This window comes from Bolinopsis microptera, chromosome 1 (genome assembly GCF_026151205.1).
Source record: "Bolinopsis microptera isolate Bmic1 chromosome 1, MBARI_Bmic_1.0, whole genome shotgun sequence".
NCBI lineage: Eukaryota > Metazoa > Ctenophora > Tentaculata > Lobata > Bolinopsidae > Bolinopsis > Bolinopsis microptera.
Window position 1 is genome coordinate 22,323,952 of NC_087072.1, and position 19,330 is coordinate 22,343,281.

General features: G+C 38.1%; 1 protein-coding gene across 1 annotated transcript; it reads left to right on the plus strand.

Annotated features, from left to right (window-relative positions):
* The first annotated feature begins 181 nt into the window (after positions 1 to 181).
* On the plus strand, positions 182 to 19,067 carry LOC134814999 (procollagen-lysine,2-oxoglutarate 5-dioxygenase 1-like). Its single transcript, XM_063823417.1, has 14 exons — positions 182 to 372; positions 614 to 770; positions 1,011 to 1,198; positions 1,425 to 1,537; positions 1,728 to 1,817; positions 9,876 to 10,043; positions 10,262 to 10,421; positions 17,090 to 17,193; positions 17,363 to 17,541; positions 17,658 to 17,745; positions 17,932 to 18,092; positions 18,194 to 18,314; positions 18,523 to 18,620; positions 18,729 to 19,067. Exons 1-14 carry the CDS (start codon positions 195 to 197, stop codon positions 18,892 to 18,894), a joined length of 1,971 nt encoding a protein of 656 aa, XP_063679487.1. The 5' UTR covers positions 182 to 194; the 3' UTR covers positions 18,895 to 19,067.
* Positions 19,068 to 19,330: the final 263 nt, after the last annotated feature.

Here is a 19,330-nt window from a genome sequence, read left to right on the forward strand (position 1 = left end):
ATCAATAAACCCATGGAACTGTGAGTTCAGTAAAGCAAAATAAGATATTAAACAAGGCTTTGCCCCACAGTCTTGGACAAACGGATGAATAATGGACAAGGACCCTGACCGATGCATTATTTGGTATGCATATATCTGCTATCTTGTGCTACAGCAATACTTATACTATTTTATCTAAAAACTTCTATTTAGATATGATAAAGTTGGACATGTTAAAGCTGACAGTGATTCTCATGGCACTGCCTTGTGTAATCACAATCTCCATCATAAATTGGAGTCCAGAAACATTAGATCACACCCTTCTCCAAGATTCTGCATTCAATTTTGGGATACCTCATCTGATTGGCGAGGATGTCCAACTTCTTCTTCAAGGTTTGAACAGTAGTTAAATAGTTTTAATGGTTTGAATCGTTTGGACTAGTCACCCATGTTTGATTCGTATGCCCTTATCATATTTGGTTTGATGATCCTAATCATCCTTAGACTGTATGAAACTTACCTATGCTACTTGAACACTTGCTATGTTTATCACACGATACAACATCTAACTGAAACACACAGTTGCAGTAACGAAGCACGCCTAGCATATAACACTGTAATGTTGATGTTTCAGACGTGGAGGATGAAGATATAATTGTACTTTACGGAGGTCAGCGGCTGACGCTACTCAACAGTAACCAAGTTGCTGTCGAGAAGGGCCAGATAATTACTGCTGGATCCAATGTGTGTACAAGTTCCTGTGATAAGTACGATGGTCAGCTCAAGAAGGGGTAAGTAATTGTAAAAACAAAAAAAGTTTATACTCCATTGGTATTGTGAAAACTGTATCGTTATAACTAATATTAAGAGTCAATGTTTATTATATATCTAAAGAACTTGCAAGATACACTTCTATAAAATTTTAGAACAATGTATTATATAATAATGTACTTTATAGCTATTCAATTTATATATATATAATATGATTTGAAAGGAAAACAAAATTTGTATAATCTGAAGTTCTTTTTCAGGAAGTTTCCCTATCTTGATAGCTCTATAGTACTTGGATACAAATCTGACCTACTTCGTGTTTTACCACACGACTTGGCTAATCTTCAGACTTTTCTCTCTGACCAATTCCTCGCTGGAGGTAGTGACATCTTGGTGGATACTTCTGGAGAAAGAATATCAACTATTGGCAAGGACAACTTTCAATTAGGTAATGCTATAATTATAGTCCAAACTGCACCTGTTTGGATTGAATATAATTATAGACATTTTAATAATATCAGTCAACCAAAATTCATGCTGAAATTTACAGTGAACAATTAATTTGTGATTTAAAGCAGTTCATCAACAAAGCGGAGTGGGCCAATGGATCATTATTCATGAACAATGCACATGCCATTATAACATAATTATATATTAACAAAGGATTTTCCCAGCGGAGTTGGAGTTTACAGATACAAACAACACCTTGATATTGGAAGGTGGTAAGCCTAACATTGTTCACCTTGCTGAATCCGCCCCTCTTCCTGCTCAGCGACTCTTTAGTGAGGTAATAAAACTTAGTTATATGACAGTTTAATGGGTTTTGTTATCAACATATCATTAACCTAACATTGTTTCTTGTGGTGAAGCGGATTGTTCAGAAAATTAATTTTAGACTGATCTGTTCATCACTAATCTCTATGCAAGGAATTAGAATTTCTGTATAAAACCTTGAATAATGGACCTTAATTTATCAGATTGGACGATATGTTGGCAATGGAATCACAAGGACTACTTGCAATTCTTGTAACAAAAAGAAAGACTTCGCCCCGACACTATTTATTGTGGTGAGCTAGCATACTAAAATAATAGATATTATGTCTTTTTATTGAGGTAATTTTGAGCTGACTTCAGTCATTAAATTTGAAGAGCCCCACCGAAAATCTCCTGCAAAACCAAATCTTCATTGGTGCAGCTGGTGAAAACGTACTGTCCTCCAAACAGATGACCACAGTTTTGCACAATATCATTTGGCAGTTCAAGCAGCTCAGTTTAAGTGTCCACCCCAAAGTACTCGTGGTCGGGGAATATAAACAGCTCACTTGTACAATTAACACTTCTGAGAATTTTAATACTTCTGAGTCCTTTGAGACAGAATGTCAGCTGCATGTAGAGACCGTGCTTTGAGCTCAGAACAGAAGTGGTAATTTACGGGACTACGGGACAGCGAGCACATTTTATTCTCATTTCCACAAGTTTCCAGTCCATCACAAAGATCATCCAATTCCACATTGCCTGGATCTCCCCAATGACAAGTATCATTATTGGTAACTAATCTATATGATCTGTCCTTCCCGCATGTTGGCCAGATTGCTTGTTCATCACTCCCGTCAAGACAGTCCTCAATACCGTCTAACAGCCAGGCCAGGGGCAGTGTTGGATTGTTTTCCAACTTTCCTAGTACAGGTAGATGTCGTTTGACTCAAACAAATTGGATTCGATTCTGCTTGGTCATCACAATCGTATAATCCATCACACATGTTGTGTTTGTGTTTGTAACAAGATGGTGAGATAGTAAAACACAGCCTTTCAATACGATCATCACAAATCTTCAGATTACCGAACTGTATATGCATGAGAGCAAATCATATATTTTGAAACTGTGGACAGGTATTCATCTACTTTACAAGTTGCCCCAACCTTCGCCGAATCAGTGCAATTTGTTTGATATTTCTTGAACTCACTGCAGTAAGGTCTAACCTTTTCTCCTTCGTCTGTGTTCAATACTCCGCACCCGGCACCGGGTATAGTTATGGACCGGTACAAAAGTAGATCCCAGGAAGATTTCACATTTATACTCAGTTTCGTCTGTAACAGTTTGACTCATCCATGCCATCATCACAGACCTCTGTACCATCACATATATCCAAAGCTAAAGGAGGAACATACTTATCGTTACAATAGATACCGTAAGTGAATCCGTTGCAATTGGCCTCATCCAATTGCAACGGATTCCTCCTTTGTGTCATCGCCGTCTTAGATAAATAATGTGATCCGTGTAATGAGTCTATTTGTGTAAACCCTTGCCCGAATAGATGGGCAAATCGGCTAGCCAGCGGGACGTACTCTTTCCTCAGAGCTTTCACCGTGTACAACTGTCGAGGGTTGCTAGCTCGATCTTCACCAGTTTCCTGAACGACCTGTCCATCATGTACGTTACTCTAACCTGAGATATTTTGAAGATGCAATTAATAAAGTTGTTATCAAGAGCCCCAAGTGATCCGAGGATGGATGTTACTGACAATTTTATTTGTGAAAAGTCAATAATAACAAATAATCATATAATGTATATAATGAAGAACAATGATACTTACATTTTATCCCTCGTTATTTCTTGCACGACGTCTCATCATTCTGTCCCGGATGCTATAACGCATGGTCTCAATTTGAACTTTTGAAGCAGACAGCGGTGGTTATCGTGACTCTCATGTTCGTGGCTTTGTATTAGGGATACTAGCAGCTCGTGGGTAGGCGTAGTCAGGTATATACTCGGGTTGTTCGATGTTAAACACTAGGAATTTTAGGGTAGTCCTAATCGGGTTAATGAAGAATCGCCAGTTCCTCCTCTGGGTCGTTGCTATTTGAGAAACATGTTGTGACCCATGTAATGAGTCTATAGCGCTAAATCCTTGCCCCAGTAATGACGCAAATCTTGTGGCCAGCTGCAGCTCAGGTACTCCCTTCTTCCTGCCATTTTTCCAGCTTGTGTGACAATAAGCTCTAGGTTGAGGGTAAAGTCTTGAGGTAGTTTGACCGGCCCTGGTATTTTATCATTGGTGAATGACACCATGTTTTTGTGATAGGCCAGTCTGTCTGTTTGTACCTGAACAGACGCCGAAGTTTGTATTTTAATTAAGTCCACTTTTTGATGATATTATGATAATCCACCCCTCAGCCTCATCCTTGAATTTGCCAATAACTGCTTTATTCTCATTTGAGAACAGCGGGTGATCTTCCGCTAGGCTTGAAAAGTCAAAATAACTCTTCAACCTGACCAAGTGTTCACTGTACAAATTTGTACATTTGATGTGGTAGAGGAATGAGTCAGTGTCTGTAAAACAGAGCACTGCTTCTGGGAAGTTTGGTTTCATTAGTGAAACTTGTACATGAGCAGTTTTGACAGCTCTAGGACAGTGAAGCCAACAAAGATTGGCTTGTCCAAGGTAATGGTTGTTTGTGCTACCTCCACCCCCACGAGATTCTCATCAAAGATTTCGAATCTCTTAAACGTGGGTTTGGAGGTTTGCCAGGCATGGCTCCTTCCCTTGTTGACAAGCACAATCTTTACTCTCTTCCTCACATTCTTCATAGTCTTCCCAAAGAGGGCATTGTTAAGGAGCTTATAGTAGTCCTTTTCAAACTTGTCGACCGCAGCCTGTCTGAGTCTAGTATTTTCTGCTATGTATGGAGCAATCCAAGCTTCTTGCCGAAACCGAATTGCTCGACATACGTTTGTGAGCACAACACCTTGACTTGACACTTTTGTTTCATGTTTCATTGACTCAGATAGAACTGCAGGTTTCTAAGGTGAATAACATATGCCGTCTTCGGGAAGAAATTTGGAGCAAGCTTAGTCGAGCTGAAATCATTGCCGCACCCCCTTTGAACTCTTACCTCCCTGAAACAAATAGTAGGTGATGAATAAAGATGTTTGTGTAGATCATGAGTTCCCTAAAATGTTACTATTGATAATTTGATTAACTTATATAACTTATCCCCACTCTAGATGTAATAAAACTTCAAGAACTAACCATGATTTGGGAGAAATCATGTCTTTGTTGATTTCCAATCTTTCTGGGCAAAGTGGGTAGTCACTGGTATGGTCGTGAACGTCTTGAGGGATCTCAAGATCGACCTCGAAAATATAGCACTGTCTACCGTTTGGATTAAGAGCCATGATATCCTCTGTGGTCCAGTTGGTAGCAATATCGTCCTCTACCCACTCAAACTGATCAATCGGTACGGGTTCCGACATAGCATATCCGTACAGGTTCTGAAAGGTTGTTTATTCTATTTATCATGATTATAGAGTGTTAATTAGTATTAGTTCTAATAAAAAATTAAATAAATCATGGCTCTTAAAAAAAGAATGAAATATACTAACGTTTGCGTCAATGTACAGCAGATGTGATTCTTCTTTAGCTGGATCATTGTTAGTCATCTGTGGGTTGTTTGCTACAGCATGACGGTGTGAAAATGATACCACCTGATGATTAGAAAAAAATGTTAAAATTATTCACCTAATTTTTCCTCTGTTATATCATTACAATCAAAGATTTCGTTGAACTATATTAAAAAGTTTGAAATTCTCAAGATAATTACACAAATCTCTAATGCCAGACTCAAGCATCTGGAGCATATCAACGTCCTTTACAATCTGGAGTATTTTCTTGGATAATTTCAGACATGCATCAAAAGTAAGTGACGGGAGGGATATGTATGCCAAAAAATTAAAATTATGAGATAACAGTTTATAATAATCTCGTGATTCTTTGACAATTTTACTATTCCATACATTTAATCCTCAACAGATATTCGAATCAAATAAAAGTCATGAAGATCCCCCAACGTGTTCATCCCAAAGGTGTCCCAAACTGTTTCAACATGTTGATAGTCTTCATTGGAGAGTCCATCTCCAGTAAGCTCATTCTTGAAGGCAGCTTGTGTAGGGAGTCCTGATAACATTTATCTCTGTTAGCTAATCATGTATTGTGTATAAAACTGGTTTTGGAGGAATGGGAATAACTTTGATGTGCATATATAAAGTCTGTAATTTAATAAATCAATGTTACAGTAAGTTAAACAAACCTTCATTAAACTTTGCAGCCTCATCCACATAAGAGTAGGGGTAGACCCCTTTCCTTGTTAGAAGTTCAAACTTCTCCTGACTCCCTTCGTGGTGAGCATCTTTATAATCTTTGGTGTGTTTAAGATTATCCAGACCTCTTGTGACCAGGTTCTTCGTCAGAGAGTCAAGAGAAGTTGACAGATGTTGTAGTGAGTCTATAAATCTGAAATATACAAGTTTAAATATATTTTCATCAGCAAGAATATAGATTTAAAGATTAATTCACAGCTATTATTTCATATTTCGTCATATAAATGAAAAGTATTGAGACAAACCTAAACTTTCTCGTTGATACTGATGCGTATTTCTCGATGTTATTTGGGATGATTTTGATGTTACATAGATCATCCTCCATGTTTCCGAGTGCTTTGATTACAGAGTGCACATCATAGCCCTGTTAAAAAAATATGAATTTAGGGATATAACAATAATTGTGTTAATATGAAGTGTGAATTTAAATCCCATCATTGTCTCTATTTTGATTGATTTATATAGTAGAATTACCTTAAAATTATGGAAGACAATTGTTAGATGTTTATCCGTCTCCCTTTTCATATTACACAGACTATGTGCAGCTCCGAAATACTTCCCCCTGAAAATATAAAATAACTTTATAAATCTAATGAGTTTGGTGATATCCTGAAGGTTTCAAAAAATTTTAAATAAAATAAAAACTAAGAAAAAGGATATTAATAATAAGTGTGGTATTTCACTTACGTATAGTGGCAATGATCTCTGACTTTATCCTTATCGACAAGGAGTTGGTGACAAAGATAACATGATCTGCTTGAAGCAAATGCCTGCTTCTCATCATCTGTCAGAGGAATCATGGACTCCTCTGCCCAGATTAGATCGTGTAAGCGATCGCATTCCTCGTACATCATGGCCACAAATACATTCGCCACACCACCTCTTCCGTCATCTCTGTACACAACTACAGATTGTTGGTATGACTCAAATGGGGTTACCACCTTGTACGCAAACCCACAAGCTTCATGTTCCTTAACCTTTTTAGTTGCCTGAATGAATTATAATATAAGATCATCAAATATTAACCTTGTTTCTACATCTATTAAAAAATCCATAGACACCTTAATGACTATTTACAACATTTATAAAAGTATTACTAGTATCCAAACCTGTACATTTGAGTCACCCGTTTGCTCCATTGGCTTGATGTATGACTCGAAATCTAGAAAATGTATGGGGTTAGTATATAATTGAATTGGACAGAATCAATTTATAGTATCACTTTATAAACATTAATAAGTTTATCTAACTGAAAAAAAGTTGCGATCTACATTATAAATTTTGTGATTCTGTTACCTGCCACTATGTATACAGGCGACTGTACCATCTTATCATAACCCTTGAAATAGAGTACATCCTCAACAGGGAATTTGATTCCCTGCGGCTTAAACCGAATGCAGCTCTCCTCATGTTTGATGAGGTTGCTTAGTTGTTTAAAACCATGAAAACACCTGTAATGTAAATGAATATTTGAATATATTTTGTTAGTGTGAAGTAAAAGCAATTATGGATATAACATCATTTTTTATTATTTTAAAAATATTTTTATTTTTTATTTTTAGAAATTTAATTTATTTAAAAAAAAAAAAAAATTACCTCTGACAATGATGTTTTGAATTCCTCCCCTTCATCAGCAGGACATTCAGCGATTTGATTAGCACAAAGTGTGTGGTATCACCGTTAGTTAATACCATCACATTGACTGTGCGCCGTGGGTAGCGTAGGGTCATCTATCGGTGAAACTCGTACTGGATAATATGGCTCGCCTGCTGCCTCCTTGCAGTCATCATAGGCGGTCACATTTATCCTTACACTGAAAATGCAATCGTGTTGGATATAGGTCAACTTATGATTTCTGAAACTAAACTTAACATATGAAAATAAGCATAGGAAAATTCAAAGAATTAAATTTATGATTAAAATAATGTGATAGACTAACTTGTTCATCCGCTCGAATTTCCCAATCTGCTGCATGGTGATTGGCCATATTATGCCATCCTCCTTCACCTCACTCTCGAACTGTTTGTAGTAACTCAGTTCACTGGCGTTACCGTCTTTTCGTGGATAAGGATGCTTTTTTGCAACGACGCACCACAGTAAACATCTGATGGATGATAATTGTGGAATTTACATTACTAATACATAATATTGTGATCTTAATCCAATAATATGTTTGAAGAAAGAAAATCATTTAAACTTTAAATAAACTTCACAGTCACAAAGCATTTTCAAACAAGGTTACAGCGAATTTTTTGTGTAGTGCATCCAGGGTTTGAACAGGATAAGCTCGTTTAAAATACTTCCATCACCTACCTTAGAATGTCTGCTAATCTCTCAGCCTCATTCTGCAGAATCTCGGTCACTGCAGGTGACTCTGATGAAGTGATCTTGAACAATCCATTCAGTGCAGTTCTTGTTCCTTCAGGGTCCTGGTGGTCGTGAGATAGCACCGCTCCATCTGCATCTGTTCTACGCCGTTTAGGTTGAGGTCGTGGGTAGCCACATCGAGGTCGGTGCTGATCTCTTGCTCGTCCAGTACTAAACCTCTCTCCACAATCGGGGCTCGGATAACTATAATCACGCAAATTATGCAAAAATGGAAAAACAGCAAATGCTAGCTTAAAACCATAGTTTATTGTCTATGGACAGAATTCATGTTCAATAGAAATATCTAAAAAGTTACAAACCATTTTCGTTGGAAATTCAGGAGATGGTCGGTTAAAGCGATACCACTAAGGCTCTAAGGTCAATTTCAACACAACATATTGGACAAAAACGCCCTGTCCCTTTACAGGTTTGTAAGTGACGCTTATAATTCGCATAACTCATAGAGTCATCACATCGAACCATGGTTTGTTAAATGTAGTCAACGAGGAAAGAAACTTCAGCAAATGAATAAAGTGGAGAGGAATAATATAGAAAATAAAATTTGTGCTCGTATTTAAGCTCGATTCTATTAAAACATTCCTATCTATTATAATTGGCAATTAACTCTCAGATGGGGATCTGATTACAAATTGCTTAACACTCCTATCTAAATTTATAATTGGCGATTAACTCTCAGACTTTGAAACACAACCATTCATTGGATCATTAAAATGTCATATAACACTCTTATCTATCATAATTGGTAATTAGCTATCCTCATGTTACAATATACTTGTACATAGGATTAAAAAGTTAAAAGTATGATCAAGTTGACTAGTAGTGTGTATCCCATCAAGCAAGTTTTCTGTGTGGAGGCATTAATGAACAGGTGTCAACTTCCTTCTATTGTATTTGTTATACTCCAGTATATACTTGCAAGTTCGAAACCCAGCCGGACTATCAAAGTGGTATGATTGCCAATTAACTTTGTGATTGGGATTTGATTGGACACTCGTGTGATCTTGTGGTAACGTGACATACCATCTATCATGAAGTAACTATTGCTTGAGTCACATGACCTCATATCAAAACACTCTAATGTGTCATAATAATTACTATCAGGGTCACGTGGGTCACACCACGCTAGTCACGTGATAATTACTATCAGGGTCACGTGGGTCACACCACGCTAGTCACGTGATAATTACTATCAGGGTCACGTGGGTAACACCACGCTAGTCACGTGATTGAGTGTATTTTTTACTTAAACTCTTACCTTATGCCCTATTGAGAAACTACAGACCAGTCTGAAACCTTACATACCTGGAAAAACTAATTAAAGAACACTTAACGAGCACCTTAGTCGGAATAACCTGAATTGTCAGGAATTTCTGTCACGTGCTTTTAAAAAAAATTAGCAAATCCTGCCCCCTATTGTTATTTCTTCCCCCTATTGTTATTGTCATCAATTGGATCTAGATGCGCCAGAGTTCTTTACTAACAAGCTAACAACTTACAATGATACCTTATATCTCAGGTTTACATTGAAGAACACTATCCTTTTCTACCTAACCTGTTGAAATGATACCTTGTATCTCAGGTTTACATTGAAGAACACTATCCCTTTCTATCTAACCTGTTGAAAAGTCTACAAGCTATGAAGTACGATAAGAGCAGAGTTGAGCTGGTTATCCTATCTCTTGTTGATAGTGACCTTGTTAATGAATGGACACCCGAGGGATTTGAGAAATTCACTCACTTGGAAGAGGTAAAAAAATTAAGAATCTACAATCTACGTGCATCTTATAATGTTATATTGCTAAATGTTATATCAGTGCCAGGGTGTATTATATTACGAAGAGTGTATATTGTTGTAATTCAAAAGCGTCGTCACATTTTACCTAGAAATGAGACAATTTTCTGATAGGAAGTATTCTATAGCTTTTTGGCTGTAAATCCTACACTCAACTTACAATATGTACCCAGGAATTTGACAGTGAAGATCACGACTCGAGGCACTACTTTCTCGAGTTGTTCGCTAAGACAGCTGCTGAGTACTTCGTGTTCATTGACTCGAGTGTACACATTACTGTGGACACTATTCCTGAGCTAGTTTCTTATCAGAAACCAGTTATAGCTCCGCTCTGTAAGTTTAATCTTTCGGTTCAACCACAGCACAGAAAGTCACCTATTACCATATTATATATCATCACCAATTATGATCTACTATATTATGATATTTTCACGGTTGAGATTATATTATAGAAAAGGACGTGTACCAATTAAGGTAATTTTCATCGATAAATGATATTTGAATCAGGCCTCTCGAGATGTATATATAATACGATATCAAAATGAAACTGTGAACAAATATATCACACAATTAGCGAATTATATAAAATCATTTAAGAAATAAAGCATGTGATAGAGGGGTGCTTACCTTTGCAGCCATATCGTACTACTTCGGTTATCGGTAGTGCATATACTAAAATTGGAACGATACAGAGAAGATTGGCATTTCCTGTTACCATTTAATGGCGGTTATTTTGTAACATGGCATTAGCCTCGTGTTTCACCAAATAAGGTCTATTTAGTGCCTTGTATATTATTTTTACTTATTAAAATTTAGGAAAGTATTTTAACCCCTCCCCTGGACATCTTGTAGAGAATTATGGGTCGAAAAAACCTTGTCGCCTGCTGAAGTATAAGTAAAACTCTTTGTTCATTTAGACTTAATCACACTGAGGTTAAAACATTCTGAAACATTATAAACATTAGTATTAAAATAACTGAAACAAATAAACAAGAAATATAACAATCTCCCCGAATAAATAAACACAACTACAAAATCAAGATCGAAAAGTGATCCCGTGCGCGTGCGCGCGCAAAGTTTAAAACAGAAGTGCTTACAAAAACTTTGACCTAAGATGGCGTCCTAGAGTAGACCCTTTCAAAGTGCCAATTTAAAATGTGCACGGCACAAAATATAAATTACCTTCCTAACACAGGTTCTAAGAATAATGCCGATTTCCCTACTCGGGTAAAAATTCAATTAAACCTCCGACAGGCTAAATATAATAAATACGTCAGTCACGCTCTATTGAACGGAATACAAAACAATCAGAATTCAATTCTAATAAAGAGAAAAACATCTACTTCGGAAATACCCAACTCAGGTGAATATGAAACATGAATGTGAAACATAAGTATGAAACGTAAATATGAAAACCGTGAATATGAAATGTTTACTGATAGCCAGAGTTACTAGACGTGCTATCAGGTGATGGATACAACACTGTGGGAGTTCTGTCTCTACCAGATCTACGCAGTCTTATAGGATTGTCAATAGTTTTGGTTACAGCCTCATTAATACTTTTGTTTTCATTAATCACATTATCTGAAGGCACAATACTGTCATGAACATCGGAAGTCACAATATTGTCAAAAGCATTAGGCCGGGAATCATCACCAATAGGAGCTAGGTGTTTATTGGAGACCGTCAGCTCTACCCCTTCTCCAGTTCTGACATGACTGGTGTTAGGATTGACGTCCAGAAGCTCCACTTCTTCTACGAGAGGATCGTACTTTGATCGATTGGTGTGACGTTTCATTAATGCTTTAGAGTTATCTGTTAGCCACCCAGGAAGAGAGCTACCAGTTGTTGATTTACGAGGAAAATTAAACACACGTTCGTGAGGGGTATCGTTAGTTGCAGTGCAGAGGAGGGACCGTATAGAATGTAAAGCATCAGTAATCACCTGCTCCCAAAGTTTTAGTGGAAGTTTTCTCGTCCTTAAGGCTAATTGTACAGCCTTCCACACTGTTCCATTGTATTTCTCCACTTGACCGTTTCCTTGGGGATTAAAACGTGAAGAACGGCTTGTAGCAATGCCTTTTTCGAGTAGCCATTTCTTGAGTTCTGCAGACATGAACCCACTACCCTGATCGGAGTGAATGAAGGACGGCATGCCAAATACTCCAAAGATTGACGTTAGACAGCTTTTGACAGAATCGGTGGAAGTGTCGGTACAGGGAAAAGCAAAGGGGTAGCGAGAATATTCATCTACGATAGTGAGGATGAATTTGTTTTTCGTGTTTGTTGGGAGTGGTCCCTTGAAATCCAGGTTCAAACGCTCAAATGGGGCCGTAGCTTTTATAAGATGCTGGGGCTGTTGAGGTTTAAAATAGCGTGGCTTAACCTCGGCACAATCCCTGCAGGATCTTGTCATTTTCTTAATATCTTCCACAGAGAAAGGAAGATTCCGAGAGCGAACAAAGTGAGACATACGCGTTACTCCTGGATGGCAAAGCTGATCATGTAAGGCTTTTAGACTAGTGATCGCTGAGCAATGAGGATACACTAATCGAGATAAAGCATCGGCTGGAAGGTTATCTTTTCCAGGCCTGTGCATAATGTCAAATGCATAAGGCGAAAGCTCAATCCTCCAACGGGTTATTTTATCGTTCTTAATTTTACCATGGTTTAAGAGACCGAACATGAAGGAAACTGACTGTTGATCCGTGATGACAGTGAATTGGGACCCTAGGAGGTAGTGTTTCCATTTACGAATTGCCTCCACGATAGCGTAAGCTTCTTTCTCTACTGAGTGATGATTGCGCTCTGATGAGTTAAGAGTTCTGGAAAAGAATGCAATCGGTCGAGTGGATTGACAGAGAGTAGCGCCAATTGCATAGTCTGATGCATCCGTTTCTAGAGTAAAAGGAAGATTAGGATCAGGCGTGGCCAGGACAGCTTTGGCAATTTCAGATTTTAACAGTTGAAATGCTTTTATCTGTTTGTCATTGAGAGGAAATGAAGTGACATGAGACAGGGGGTGAATCTTGTCTGAAAAGTTCTTGACCCACCTAGAGTAATGAGCGAACAAGCCAAGTACACTCTTTAGGGATTTGTCATTGTTGGGTGCAGGCATACCCAGGAGAGGTTGTATTCTGTCAGGATCGGGCTTTATGGAATTATGACTAACAAGATATCCAAGAAGCTTAATCGAAGTGACCCCGGACACTGTTTTACTATCATTAAATTCAAGATTGTACTTAGCAGCAGCTGTAAGGAATTCTGCTAGGTTATTATCATGCTCCTCCTTAGTCATGCCTACGATGGTGATATTATCAACATATACGTATTCACCAGATAGGTGTTCTGCAGCTATGATATCGTTGACAGTTCTTTGAAAGGCAGACACTCCGTTAGTCACCCCGAAAGGGATAAACATGAAACAGTAGAGCTTACCATCAGCTTCGAAAGCGGTATATTCTTGCTCGTCTTCGGCAATAGGGACCTGGTGGTAAGCAGATGAGAGATCAAGTGTACTGTAGTACTTGCGCTTTGAGATATCTTCTACCATCTCGTCGATTCGAGGGACTGGATAAGCATCCAATTTAGTAAATCTGTTTATCGTTTGGGAGTAATCGATGACAAGGCGTTTCTTGTGATTCTCATTCCCTTGGTGGACCAGGACCTGGGCTCTCCATGGAGACTCGCACTCTTTAATGATTCCTGCTTCTAGCAGCTTTTTAACCTCGACTCTGATAAATGTTTTATCAATGTTAGAATATCTCCTTGATTTGATACTTATAGGGTGGCTGTCCCCCTCTAATTGTCCAAAGAGCTTAGGTGTTTTGATGAGACAAGCAGCTGCAGATACAATAGTAGGAGGTTTGTGGCCTCCAAACTCCAATGTCACGGATTTGTAATCAGAAAGGATATCTAGTCCTATGATCATATCAGCACATAAGTCCTTCATTACCACAATCGTTTGATTTGGTAATAATTCACCATTGAAATGAACATCTACTGTACAGTGACCGACAGGATGAGAGATGTGGGACGAAGAGGCCATACTGACAGGTGCATGGTCTCCGCGATTAATGTCCCATTGATGCTTCCGGACACTGGCATTACTGAGAAAAGTTGCTGAACTTCCAGAATCTACCAAGGCATCAAGCTCTCTTCCATTGACCACGACTCTGGTAATACTCTTGGACAAGCATGGAGGCGAAGCTGCAAGATAATGGTTGTGAAGAGCCGATGATGTCCCGTTTTGGGATTGAGAGCTACTGTGAGGGACTGCTGATGATGTCATGTTCTGAGAGCTACGATATTGATTGTTACGTCGATTCTTGCCGCGGGCACTGCCGCCCCGAACTTGAGATTGGCGACCGGCTTTGCAGACTTTCTGGAAATGTCCCTGAATTCCACAACCGTTGCAGTTAGAGTTAAAAGCAGGACAGGCCTGTCTGTTTGTGTGCGGTTTGGGCCCACCGCAGAAATAACAGGAGAATTGAAATGGGGCAGCTGCTACGAAGTTGTCATCATGGTTAGCACACCCTTCTGAATCTGACACTGATTCATTGTTATTAACAATTGCGTTGAGAGATGAACTTTGGTTGACATAAGATTGGGCCTGAACCTTTGCTGCCTCTAGCCCTCTAGCTAAGGAATAGATGTCTGACAATGCAGTCTTCTCGCTTTCCAATACCCGTTGACGTATACCAGGAGACTGTAGGCCAGCTATAAATGCCTCTCTTATGGCTTCATTTTGGTGTGTAGCCTCATTTACTGCACCGAAAACGCAGTCTTTGGCTAAAAATTTGAGTTTTTGGTAATAGGCGTCCACTGTATTGGAGTCTTGCTTGCAAGTGTTAAGCAGGTGTCGTGCAAAAATGACGTTCCTCTTAGGATTGAAGACACTCTCCAATGCTGCAATTGAGGCTGTGTAATCAGCTGTCTCCGAAATATGAGCATAGATCTCCGTGCTTACATAGTTTACGAGTAGGTCCTGTTTGTTAGCCTCCGTAATGCTAGTGATTGATCCAATGAACTTCACGAACCTAGCTTTCCAGTGCTCCCACTCCTTGGAACTGTTGGCAGCAGAGGGGTCGGCGCTAAAAGTCTCAGGACGCAGTAGTTTGTCCATAGTTGTTACCTCAGTGTGATTAAATGAAGTATAAGTAAAACTCTTTGTTCATTTAGACTTAATCACACTGAGGTTAAAACATTCTGAAACATTATAAACATTAGTATTAAAATAACTGAAACAAATAAACAAGAAATATAACACCTGCACAAGAGCAATTCTAACTGCACAACCACATTTTTTTGTGAACAAACTTGTTGTTGTTTGGGGACCGGTTTTTTATACCCGGCCAATGTTTACAAAATAATATAATACATAACAATATAATTTTATTTAATATGCGTGAATATGAAAATTGAAAATGTTGATTACGTACGTCTATTCATTAAAAACAAAAACAGAAACTTTAAAAATTAAAACTTGTATATCATGATTTATTAACATATAGTGACAAATAATTTGATTTGATACGACAGATGATCACACGCACTGTTTTATAAGCTACTTGAGGTTAAAACAAAAAAGAATAACTGAGCCCATGTCTTATCAGCACCTGCTAGCGCTATCTATATGATGCTATTAATATGACAGTGAATGGGCAGTGAAAAAAGTGGCATATGGTTGATAGTGACTAGTGTGCTAACCGTCTGGTTTTATTTATTCCTTAGTTTATTCTCGGTAGTTGATTTGTTGTGTGCCTGATCTTGTCGATTTACGTAGCCCGGGTAAATTATGTAACAGAAAAGGTGGCCATTCTTCATCGTTTCCTGAGCTTTGTAGTTCTATCATTACACGCTTCGCTGATTTCTTATATATGCTTATTGAGAAAATGCTAGATGGGCAAGTTATGCGACTAATGTTGTGCTCGGTAATAGCTAATATAGGACCTTTATACAGAACACTAGCGCGTAGATCTGGTTGAGAGAACGTTGTTAGCCAGTCGATATTGTCGTCATAAGACGTGCCATACTTTGGTATATCGGGAGGAAATAAGTCTTTTATCGACGACGGCAGAAGGCCAGGCATGTAAGTTATCTTGTGCATCAGAGTCAGAGCATTTTTTATGATGACCCCGTGTACAGATAATATTTCGTACTCTTTAAACGTAGTTTTAGTATGATCCGGAAGCTTACCGTCCTTGTAATAGTAATTCACGTAGCCCGGCATAACTGCTCGTATTCCCTGCTTTTGTTTAGTGAACAGTGATTCAATATGGGATTTTGCAGCAAAGCCCCAAACTAGTGAACAGAAATTTAAGTGAGATTGTCGAATTTAAGTGAGATTGTATTTTAAGTGAGATTTTAACTGATATGAAATCCCTGCGCCAATTTCTTGTCAAGTATCAAAAGAATCTGATGTTCCCTGATATGATGACTACCGGTCAAAGCAAGCCTGAAAAGGAAAATGTCTACTCAGAAGTATTTACTTTTAATGTTTTATTAATTAACCAGGTCGAATTGAGCAATTTGAGGCGTCAAGGATATGTTAAGTGGTAGGATTTTTTGACATAAATTGTAGCTGAGGGAGGTGCCCATCGTGCACTTGAATTATTCAGAATATCTATCCAATAAAACGCCATCGTTGAGTCACGTGACTTGATTCCATTTCCGTTATTGGCCCTTAGGAGGCAGAGTACTATGGTCTATGCTCCATATTCATGGTAGCCAGGTTTTATGCGAGCAAATTTGACTTGGGAGAAACTTTGTGTGTTAAAATGGCACATTTGTTTAATAAAGAATTCATCTTTGAGCACGAAGGACAAAAGTAAATCGCCAGACTTTAAAACATCTGAAAACATGAAGCGGGGCCGCATTTACCGCAATTATCGATCCTTGATGTGAAAGCGATTACAATCATCTTCCCCCGCCCTAAACTTACTCGATTATCTCTTAACTGTGTAACTCTGAGACGTCAGTTAACTCGTATTTTTTAACAGTGGCACAACGGGACGGAACAGCCTGGTCCAACTTCTGGGGGACCTTCACGGACACTTGGGGGTACAAGAGATCTGCTGACTATGCTAATATTCTCACCAGAACTGTGAGTGTGACGATATGTTTTTTAGTGTGACGATTTGCTTTGGATTTATAAGGAAAAGTGTTTTGTTGTAAAAATTAATATTTGCAAGAAGCTTGGGTGTTCAACTATGTCTGTTGGGTTGATAACTTTATCTTCAGGAAGATTTGATGAGAATATTTGTATTCTTCAGGTCCAGGGTGTTATGCCAGTAGCTTGTGTACGAAATCTGTATGTTGTTGAACGATCTATAGCCGTTAAAATGGTGGAATGGAATTCATACGACAATCATCTTGAACCAGATATCTCGTTCTGCAAAACCCTGTTTGAGAACCGTGTCCCTGTGTTTATCTCTAATGTTCACAATTATGGGTAAGTCAGCTGATGATAATTATCATTTCATTCAAATTAATAACAAAAAATTGATAAGAGGTGTTGAATTAGAACTAGCAGTTCCCGTCTGGAGACGAATACTTTTATTTCTTTAGGTGGTTAAAGACCAAGGAAGACGGGGCTGATCTTAAGTTAGCCGGACTATTTTTGGAGGATTGGAAAGAAAAATACGTCAGTTACAAGGTTTGACTTTATCCTTTTTGTGTAGCTTGTTTGCTGTGCATAGCAGCACGGGACGGATGCGTTCATGTTTTGCTTTTACTGATGTTTACTGTGCGCGCTAACTCCGAACGAAATTTTCTTGGAGTCACAAGACCATCACGTACGATTTTTACGCAAAATTGTAGATTTAAAGATGCCACATCGCAGGTTTTGGAGGCGGAAGCGTTTTCTGAGCCATGCAAAAATGTGTTTCTCCAAAAATCGGCTTTCACCGTGGAGTTTGGACGAGACATGGTCACAGCTCTGGATTCTCTACCAGGTTACTCGGGCAAACCGAAATTCTATGACAGACCCGGCTACAATGTTACGTAAGTAGATAAACCGTGGTTAAGTTAATATTCAGTTATCAGTTTCAAGTTGATAGCCGGATCAGTTTATAACTTTAATCATATTCAATCTATTACCTCAGAAAGTCAGTATATAATGACACGCTCACATCTGTTATTCTGGACCTGACTGAGGATGTTGTTTCTAAACTTTACACTGGTTACAAGCCCAAAGGGGAGCTTTACGACAGTTGGATAATTGAGGTATTACAGGAGTTACATAATAACTACACTTGGCTGCTGAGATTCATTACTAACTCGAGATTAATTATGATGTTTTTCAAAAGCGTATAATACAATTGAGTAAGCCATGTATTTCTCCCAATGATCCAGGGTTCTTTATTCGGAGTTATCTTGATTTGTCTCTACTTGTCTCTACTTGTCTAATTTTATTAGTAATTGTCCTCGACAGGTTGAGGGTAAATTCGAGAAGAAGAGACACGTACATAGAGGGAATCCTGCTGCTTATCATGTTTTAGTGCCTCTTAACGATTATCCTGCTGTGGAAGGGTATGTTATAAATTGCACATGTCAACTTACTGATTGATACACAGTACACTATCTATATTTTTAATGGGTTTAATCGAGTTAAAGTCAACGCAACTGTTCCACCTTCAGTGTTGTAACTGGTTATTTCTTCACGAAACAAAGCTGCTACGTGACGGATATAGAAGCTGGAGACCTCCTCATATTCCCCGGTTTTATTACTCACCAGAAAGTTGAGGTTGAGCCGCCCCAAGGAATGCACCTTTACCTGGAGATGTCATTTGATCCTCCAAAATAGGTCGTGATCATTTCTTTTCATATTTTTTATAGTTTTATACTGGGGATTATTATAAACATACTTTTTTACAGTAAAAGGGTTCGTATTCATATTTTATATTTTATACAATTTTGCTAGCAAACTTTACGTTTTATTTTTGTACCAATTAGAGTTTTTTATTCTCTTCCGTAAACTCTTTTGTATGTATTTTATGTTTATTTTTTGGGATTTTTATATACTGTCAAGCAAGAATTTATATTTCAGCTATATTGAATACATTTCATAATTGTATGTTATTTTATTTTATATGATAGATCAATTATTATTGGATAATTCATTTCTTTAGACCTGGACTAAGTGTGTTTGAATTAATGAATTTATCAATGAGACAAATTATTGTAAAATGTATAACTTGATATTTCCAAAATAAATCACACTTGGATGGCTTTGATATGTC

Coding starts and splice junctions, on each gene's coding strand:
- LOC134814999 (XM_063823417.1), top strand. CDS start 195: ATGATAAAGTTGGACATGTTAAAGCTGACAGTGATTCTCATGGCACTG. Junction 18,315..18,522: donor ACGACAGTTGGATAATTGAG/GTATTACAGGAG, acceptor TGTCCTCGACAG/GTTGAGGGTAAATTCGAGAA. Junction 18,621..18,728: donor GATTATCCTGCTGTGGAAGG/GTATGTTATAAA, acceptor TTCCACCTTCAG/TGTTGTAACTGGTTATTTCT.